The sequence below is a fragment of the Crocodylus porosus genome, unplaced genomic scaffold (assembly GCF_001723895.1).
Source record: "Crocodylus porosus isolate Cpor-Errol unplaced genomic scaffold, CroPor_comp1, whole genome shotgun sequence".
NCBI classification, from domain to species: Eukaryota; Metazoa; Chordata; order Crocodylia; family Crocodylidae; genus Crocodylus; species Crocodylus porosus.
Window position 1 is genome coordinate 240,734 of NW_017728946.1, and position 9,333 is coordinate 250,066.

General features: G+C 47.0%; 2 protein-coding genes across 2 annotated transcripts in view; both read right to left on the minus strand.

Annotated features, from left to right (window-relative positions):
- Window positions 1–9,333, minus strand: part of FAM83C (family with sequence similarity 83 member C) — a 99,479-nt gene that overhangs the window by 19,668 nt on the left and 70,478 nt on the right. The window lies entirely within an intron of this gene.
- EIF6 (eukaryotic translation initiation factor 6) overlaps window positions 821–9,333 on the minus strand; it is an 18,057-nt gene continuing 9,544 nt past the window's right edge. Inside the window, exons 4-6 of the mRNA XM_019550709.1 lie at window positions 8,471–8,647; window positions 6,077–6,258; window positions 821–1,484 (exon numbers count right to left, since the gene is read on the minus strand). Of these exons, the coding sequence (XP_019406254.1) occupies window positions 1,475–1,484; window positions 6,077–6,258; window positions 8,471–8,647 (369 nt within the window). The 3' untranslated portion in view covers window positions 821–1,474. The remainder of the gene's footprint in view (window positions 1,485–6,076; window positions 6,259–8,470; window positions 8,648–9,333) is intronic.

Sequence of the window (9,333 nt, forward strand, 5' to 3'; positions counted from 1 at the left end):
GGTCATTTGACCCCAGTACTTTCCTGCCATGGCAGGGGGTCAGACTAGATGATCTACTCAGGTCCCTTCCAACCCTAGAAACTATGAAACTACTCTGTCTACTGCACTCAGAGGCCATAACTAGTCGTTAATTAACCGGAGGGGAATTACCCCAGGATAAGCATCACTTTGGAGATCTCAGAGTCCTTTATAATATAAGCCTCATGGTTAGAGAGTTTGTCAGAGAACCATGTTATATGCCCAAGCTGCCACTCCATGTAGCTCTGTGCTGCAAAGCTGCTGTGATTCCAAGTGACTTCCTAGGCTGCCTTCACTATAAGGGCTTCTCCAGTGGTGGAGAGACACAGAACCAGCCACCATATGCAAACCCAGGGTACGAAAAATTAAAATGCAATTAAAATGTAATGTTTTATATCAGCAGTGGACCAAGCCAAGGTGGGTAGTGTGCAAGCATGTGTGCACATATGCCTGCCTCTATCCCTAGCCAGTGTAGTCAACATACTAAGTGTAGAGACAGAGGCTAACTCCACAAGCAGATCTAGCTGCAAGTCCTTTAAATGCGGAGTTGGTGCTCGTGCTGACACTGGGGAGCAGACACTTCTTTGTATCTTTACATACTGGAGGGAGGTAATGGACAGAAGAGAATCTTCAGGAGCTGAACTCTCATCTTTACACTGACACCTGAACTAAGCAGCAAGCTAAAACTGGGTCACTTGATCTCCCCTCTCCAAAGTAAATTCTAGAGACAACCCCTACTTTCAGTGTTCTGGTAACTACATCGCTTAACTGAGCTGTCTCCTATAAAACAACTAAGTTTTTCGGCAAATCTAGTACCCACCTGCATTTCAGAAAGGCTCTTTTCCCTAGCTCAAGAGACCTGCAGCGTATCAGCTCAAGGCAAGAACAGCAGGTTGACTATAAGCTTTCAGGGCTGGCAAGATCAGGTCACTTTATGAAAGGCAGAACAAAGGCAAAGCGTCCTAGGTGCATCTGAACTTGTTCTTGCTGTTTAGCAAGAACAGGAGTAGCAAAGCAATTGCTTTTTTAAGAACACATTTTAAATAGCTTAAATAGTGTTTTGTGAAAATCCTCCCATGGTTAAAAAAAGACAGCCCAAGGTCAATGTCACACAAAAACACAGGAACAAACAGAACCATTTCTAGCTAGTGTCAGAGCCCAAGTCAGCTTCACAAATCAGAGAAGCTCAAAATTCCTGAAGTGCTGAAGCTATCAACAGGACTGGAAAATGAAAGCAGAGGGACAAGGAACTTTTTCTCATGTATAAAACTTTACATGCTGTTTGCCAGGTGTTTTGTTTTTATGGTAGGAATTAGTTTACAGAATACTAAAAGAGTTGGCTTGTTGCATCCTCACAGCCAGAAGGAGTTACAGCAGAAGGTTCAGGGACCTGTAACTCAAGACTGCAGCTTTGCATTTCACCCCAGGAGGCTTCTCAGGAGGTCAGAACAGCACTTCATGTCAAACTGGAAAAACAAGAGAAAAATAAGGATCAGCAAATGAGGGGCTGTTAAGGGTAGCACACACTACTGAAGATACCAACAAGTCAGCTTTCTGCCTTGCAATTCCAAAGGGATAACAGTTTAACTGACTGGACATTCAAGCATTTTACTGTGGAACAAAAGGGCTTCACCATTAGGAATGTAAATATACTTTTTTTAAATCCTCTAATTTAGCATCCTCTAATTATACCCAGGGATCCTAGTTTTCCTTGATAAAAAAAATAAATTCTCTGCTATAAACCCCAAAAATCTGTGATTAAAATTGAAGGCCCCCCTCTACCCCCAGCTCTGCTGGTGCCCTTCATTCCCCACTGACAGCTCCCACAGCCTTGCTGGTGCCCCTTGCCACCACACACAGACCCTGCCCCCCCAGCCCTGCCAGAAGGGGCTCTCAACTGCCAGGGGTATGGACCCAGGTCCACAGGCTCCTGCCCCAGCTCCCTGCTGGCTATGGGCTCAGGAGGGGTGACTACCTGCTGCCGCACGCACTCCCAGGGTACAGGGAGGACCCACACCCCTCAGATCTGTACCTGGGGCAGACACTGGCCGAGGCTGATGCCCAGCCGGGTAGGGCTTGGGGCCCAGGGCTGCAATGTGCCGTGGCAGGGACCCAGCCAGGAGCAAGACACGGACACGGTTGGCTCGTCTGGGGAAGGGGGAGGGCCAGTTCCCCACTGCTGCGTGCACTCCCTGGGGGCAGGGGAGACCCGTGCCCCTCAAATCTATACCTGTGGTAGGTGCAGGCTGCAGGCTTGAGCTCCTGCACTGCTTCCCTCCACCGGGTGGAGCCAGCAAGCGTGACCTGGCGTGGCTGGGGATTCCTTGCCAGTGCAAGCTGGCCCCCCGCTGCCCTGATGATGTGCTTCAAGTGGCTGCTGCTGCTTTGGGGTAACAATCCCATGCCGCTGCCCTCAGTGCAGCCCTGGGCACAGGAGCACGATGCCAGGGCAGCAGGGGAGGGCAAGAAACGGAGAGGTTTTCCATGTGGCTCCTCTGTTCCCTGCCGTGTCCGGTCAGAGAAGACAGGGCAGCAGGAAACAGCAGGTCCCCTGCTTGCTGCTATTCCCTGCCACCCTGCTTCCCACCCCCACCGTAATCCGGCACAGCAGAAAGCTGAGGAACCGCATGGAAAACTTCCTCGTCGCTTCTCGCCCTCCTCACGATGCCCCAGTGACGTCTCCTGCACGCAGAGCTGCAGCAAGGGCAGCAGCACGGGGCGGCACCCTGCAAACCAGTGGCAGGCGCTGGAGATGCATTGCCAGGGCAGCGGAGCAGGGAGCTTGCAGCAGCGAGGAATCCCTGCGTGGCTCCACTGTCTGCAGTGGTGCCAGATCGGGCCTGCTGGCTCCAGAGGCCCTGGGGGAGGGAAGCAGGGCAGGAGCTTGAGGCCGCAGCCTACGCCTGTCCGGGGTACAGATCTTGGGTACACAGGTTCCCGCCCCCACTCCTCTGGAAGTGCACACAGCAGCAGGGAACAAGCCCTCCCACTCCTCCAGACAAACCACCCACAGCCCCACCCTGCTTCCCACTGGGGCCCTGCAGCCCTGCATTGAGGCCCTGGGCCCCAAGCCCCACCTGGCTGGGCAGCAGCTTCAGCCCTGCCCAGCTCCCTCCCTAGAGGGACCTCAATCCCCCTCTCCTCTTCCCTGCCTCTTCCCCCCCCACCCCCACACACATATCTGGTGGAGCTGCTTTGCAGGCTACCTGGGGCCATGTGCATGTTTATACACATGGCACTACATGTTTTTCTACCTTACTCCCGCTACCTCCCAGCAGGCTGGAACTCTGCCAGCCTGCAGGGAGCTCATTGCAAAATAGAAAAATCCATGGGTTTCTTTGGTAAAATGAGAAAACCGTATTTTCCTCTGGTAAAAAAGAAAATCTCCAATGTATTCCGTTTTTCTGTGGGAAACACAAAATCCAGATCTCTGATTATAACACAGCAGCTCCAACACAGCTGCCACTCTAGGCTCCTGGGGCCTTTTGCAAGGTGGGGAAAAGCAGCCAGACAACACAGCCTGGGCTGGGACCATAGAAGTGCCTGTGAACCAGCAGCTAATTGCTTAATTGATGAGTCATTACGGTGCTGGCAGTTTTCCTCTTAGGCTATGGTTACTAGCCCCCCCCCCCCCCCCTCCCCTTTCCTGCTAGGGCATTCACCCAGTTTCCCTTCCCTTCTTCCCTGCCAGACTGTGCCCCTCCTCTACCACCCAGCTTACCGGTTATCCTTTAGCTATCTAGCTATCACTGCACTTATAGTCAAATGATTAATTGTCTGTCTAACCTTTCATACCTTTATTTGCCACCCACCTGCTGCTCTGTGATAACTTCCTGTGTACACACTTACTCTGTGGTTTGTGCCAGGTAAACCACAGCAGCTTCCTCCTCCTTCTTTGAGGACTGAACTGCTGTGGTCTAGTTTCCATCTACTGCAGCAGGTGGTTGTGAGTTATTGCGGAACAGCTGACATACAGTAAGACTTGTCCCCTTTCACCCTATGCTAAGTAGTTGATATGTTCACACCCTTAGAATGTGAAGTCACATGAATGCAAAAGGACTGCAGCCATCACTAGGAGTGCAGACAGAAGTGCCACACCCAGCTGTAACTCGGAATGATTTTCAGAAAGCGTTCTGAGTTACAACATTAACCCAAACCAAACAAAAGTTCACTGTTGATTCCAGGGGAGAGGGGAATCTAGCCATGGGGCTGGGAGCCTGCAGCCAGGTTTGGCCAGACCCTCTACCAGTGTGGGCTGTTTTCAGAACGGGAAGGAAGAGAAGCAGCAGACGGAGCTCATTCTTGGGGCTCCCCAGCTGGTGCTGAAGGGTGGGGTGTGTGAACTGGAGCCCCCCTCACCTGGGGGGGGCTGCCACACACCCATCTCACCCTTTGGAGAGAGGGGGTGCAATCTGAAAACCCCAGATTGAAAACTCCCTCCCTTCCCTTGCCCCACCTCCCATTCCGAAAACAGCAACAGACTGGGAGCTCTAGAGATACAAGTTACAAAAGACACTACATTTTGTAACATCTTTATCTGATATCACCTTAGGAACAACACTGTGCATCACACTTGGGTCAGAATACAGGAAACCCTGCCTTATATTAACATGCATAAGCCCTAGACATACACTAAAACCTGCAATGGTTTTTTTTTAAGCATTTGATATAATAGCTTTATGGTTCAGATACAAGCTAAAGCTAAGGTACTCAGCAGAACTATTTCTATGAAGCTCCTGTTAGTCTTCAAACATGACTGGTCCTGACAGCAGAAGTCAAGGCCTAGGCTCTACTGCTGCATCTGTAGCATAATGGAAGTTTTTATGCACATGTCTTGAAACAATCCAGCTACAGCAGCAGGTCTGGACAATAGTGAAAATGGTGGCATCATTTAACAGCTTACCCAAGTTAAAGGTCTTAGAACACCCTAACCTGTTAAAAGCTTTCCAACACCTACAACAAAAACCATGAGGCTGGAGGGGCTGGCCAAGTTCTAGATGAAAAATTCTTCATATTTAAGTTTAGCAAGCTATCATATTCTATAAAACTTGGCTATCTTTGAAGATTTGGGGCTATAAACAGACATTGCATTTGTCCTGGGTTAAACTATTTTATCTCAGGGGCCAAGCACAATCATTCAGATGACCATGTTCATTGTCTTAGGATAAATCCTAAAAATGTTTGGAGACAGAAAGTACTATGTTTTTCCCAGGATATCACGAAGTACATCTGAACCCTTATATCAGGACTGCATCACTGAATCAACCCCATTAAAGTGGCAGTGCATTCAGCCATTCACTATATCTCAATTAGAAGGGTGATGTGTATACATGACAATCCCAGGATATTTCTGTTCCAGGAACAAATACGTTTGTTCCTTATATAGGGGAACACTAGCATAATTCCTCAGTACACTGAACAGCTGTCTTAACATATGCAAGCAATGAGAAACAACTTTCCTTCCAAACTGAGAAAAAGTGCTAATGCTTAGATTATATCCAGGCCAGGGTTCAATCATTTTTTTGGCAAGCCATATTCTCACACAACATGGTTAGAATTTCTGTAAAAAAAAATGTACCAAATTATCTTATTTTATTAGAAAAGTTGAATGGATTTTGCTCAAAGTTGGAAAATAATATTCATCTTCATGGAGGAAACAGAGTATGGACTTTTTTTTGTTAATACTCTCAGTTTTCTGGAAGCTGAACGCTTGAAAACTGAAGAAGTGCTGGGGGCACTGACTCCAATAGAAACTCTTCTGCAAATGTAACTACAATGAACTTACATTCTAACAATAGGTACATATTCTAACAATCTTATATCTCTGGAGTCCCAACTCTCCATTTTTTGCCTCTCTTTCTGTTTTACACTTTCATAGGCAAAAAAGTGGAGCTTATTCCTTTCTGTAAATTAAGTTGGCCAATTTCAGAAAAAAAAAAAAAAAAAAAAGTGGCAAAATTAAAAAGTCCAGAAGAGAGAAGAAAAGGAGAAACAAATCATGGAAAATTAGTTCACCTTTTTTGAAAATGAATGTGCATAGTATGAGATCCCGAATTACCTGTCAATTAAGGAATCCCTCATGCTAGTAGCAATGGTACTTGGCTGAGCTTCGTTCAGTTTGAATATGCTCTCAATAACAGACAGCTCCGTACTGGTTGTATCCAGCCCACAGAAGGCACACCAGTCATTCACAACCATCCCTGCTGCAATGACCTCACTGCCACGATTTACTGTTCCTGCCTGGCAAAAAGTAGAAAAAGGGATCAGCAAAACAAAGAGGTATCAGATTGTTAATGACACTTCTCTCTCTGCCAGATGTTAGGGAAGGGTACCACCCCAAACCATCTAGTTGATTCAGGAATTTAAAGCTCACACCACCAAAATAGCTACAAACATTGAAGGCAACGGAGACTGAGAGGCCATTGTACCGAAAAACATTTAACTGTATGGAGCAACAGTTCTCAACACGTAGGCCACAAGGATGTTGCAGGTGAAGCACAAGTGGCTACAGAAGGTTTGCCCAACTCTTGCCCCAGCCCACACGATTTCTATAGTGATAGGCAGTATCACCCTAAGATGCATGCACTGCTGTGTGCACTCCCTCAAAAACAGGAAACAACACAGCCACCTTCAGGCAGTGCTGCAGGCAAACTAGTTTTACTGAGAGGCAAAGTTAATTCACCTAGGCACATCATATTAAGGCTACGCTGCTTTGAATTTGGAAGGAAATGAACAAACAGTTAGCTTGGATAACTGAATGAGCTGCCCTCCATCAACACAATACTAAGGGGGGGGTCAAACTAGATGACCTCTGGAGATTAAGGGTGTGCGAAACAGGCCCTATTCGATTTGGATTCAGATTCAGCCCGAATCAGGGACAGTGATTCGGATCACTGTCCCCGATTCCATTCAGCCATTCCATATGTCAAGATGGATTCAGCCATAGACACAGCTTTAAATGTTTTTTTCTACATACCTCAAGGTACCGGGGGGGGGGGGGGAGGAGCGTATGCTCAGTGGTGAACCCAGAAGTGGATTGGAAGCACTTCCAGTCCACTTCTGGGTTTGCCAGAGAGAAGGCTGGGCCCTCCCACCCCCCGTGATCAGCCACGGGGGGACCCTGGTTGCCCCCTCTAGACCCAGGAGGCACCAGTCACCAAGCTGGGGGGACACAAGGGGGGGATCCCCTGTGCGCTCCCCGGCAGACCCAGGAGTGGACCGGAAGTGCTTCTGGTCCACTTCTGGCTCTGCTGCCAAGCACACTGGGGACCCCCCCACACACACACACTCCTATGGGACACTCCATCCACCCCAGCATCATAGCATTCATGAGCCACCTGATACCTCGAGGTATGTAGAAAAAACATGTAAAGCTGTGCCTTTGTCCGAATTGCTGAATCTTTCTGAATCAATTCAGAGGGTTCCGATTCAATTTAGGGAGATTAAAGGGTCTCTCGATTCAACTCGGGGATTTGGCCACTGAATCAGGCCAATCTCCGCCAAATCAAATCGGTGACCAAAGCTTCACACAGCGTTACTGGAGATCCCTTCCAGGCCTACTTCTCTGTGATTCTGCACTTGGGCAACTACACAACACCAGAATACTTCCAGTTCCAAAGCTCTTTGCAAGTGATCACTCTTGGAAGGTGGGCCACAGGATCAAAAGGGCAAAACTCAATACAAGTAATACAACAGCTGGAAAATTAAGTCACAGCTATGTTGAAATTCATTAAACCAACTAGGACAGCTGGCCACAGCCTGCTTCAAAACAAATAAAATTCTATCCCTAACAAAATAAAATAATACTAGTACTAATAATAAAACTAATAATAAGTGAATACCCAGATCATACTACCTGTTCCCACCATTACAAAATAACCAATATCCTGTGAAGCACATTATCTTCTTACACAGAGAACAACACTGTCAACAAGCCACTTGTCTTATGAAACTTATTCAATTTGTCAGAGAGCCACTCCAAGTTCTCTCTTCTTGCTGTCCCCATGCAGTATAAGCAGCATAGTAGCAGAGCACAGTGCTAACTCTGAATTTACTACCACAGATTTTCACTGGCTCTCATTTTGGTACCAAAACATCTGGCTGCATTTTTAAAAAGGTGGACAAAGGAGGGAAGTGGGCTATTCTGGCAACTGGAGCGAGGAAGTCAAAGGCTTTTAGCTCCAAGAGACTTGGAATGTTATCCAGGTAAAACAACTGAGCTTCTTGGTAGCCAGAAGAGGACCCAACAATTTGTCCTGTCAGCAACAGTAAAACTGACAGGTTCCACTAATTACACACTGTGGCTGGTTGGTCAAGCTAGTAGAGCACCACAGCCAGAGAGGATACCACATGGAGGCTTGATGGAGAAGAGCTATAAAAACTTAAATCTCACCAGTCAGAAGCGTCTGAGGTAGGAAGAAAGAGAAAGCATACAAGTCTATAAATGTCTTACCACAAGTGGGACCTGAAGCAGTGAGGAGAGTTCATCCTGGTCTTCAATTGAAGTCTTAGGGTGCACAAGCCCTCCTTGGTTACTGAAAACACAGTAACTTCCTACCAGCACCTGATCTGCTATTGTCTGTCTGAAAACTTCTACTTTCAGCACATCAGCCAATATTTCTTCAGTTTCCTATAAATACATAAAATCAGAAGTCCTTGGTTTACATGGTGTCTCAGAATCCAAAATTAAAAACCTGGAAGGCTGAATTCTATGGTGACCTATGCTTCAGAAGGAATTTGCCCCGAGTGCTTTGGAGGCAGCCATTGTGGCTTTCAGTTAAGTGTTTAGAGACTAATCCTTCAGATGCAAAACAAGAACACAACCCGTGCTCCATTAGTGCACCGCATCCATAATTTTCTTGATCTGTCAGGTACCTCCAACATTATCAAACATGCTCCTTTATCTTGAAATCCTGTAAACTCAGTAAAGTTCAATTACTATATGCTGATTCCTTGCTGATCTACCTCTCTACTCCACACCTATCCAAACTGAAACCTCATCCTGTCCAAATTCTGTAGGTGTCCACCTATCAATTCAAAGCTTGATATGGCCAAAACAGACCTTTTAATCTTTTCTCAGAAATCCTCCTGTACCGACCATGCAAAGTTAGGATAATGTCACAGTGGATAACATTACCGGGAATCCTGCGTTTCCAATTAAAAAAATCACAAATTCTCTGATTAAAAATTGCAAATTTCATAGATTTCATAGACATTAGGGCTGGAAGGGACCACGGGAGATCATCGAGTCCAGCCCCCTGCCCAAAGGGCAGGAAGTCAGCTGGCGTCATAGGATCCCAGCAAGATAAGCATCCA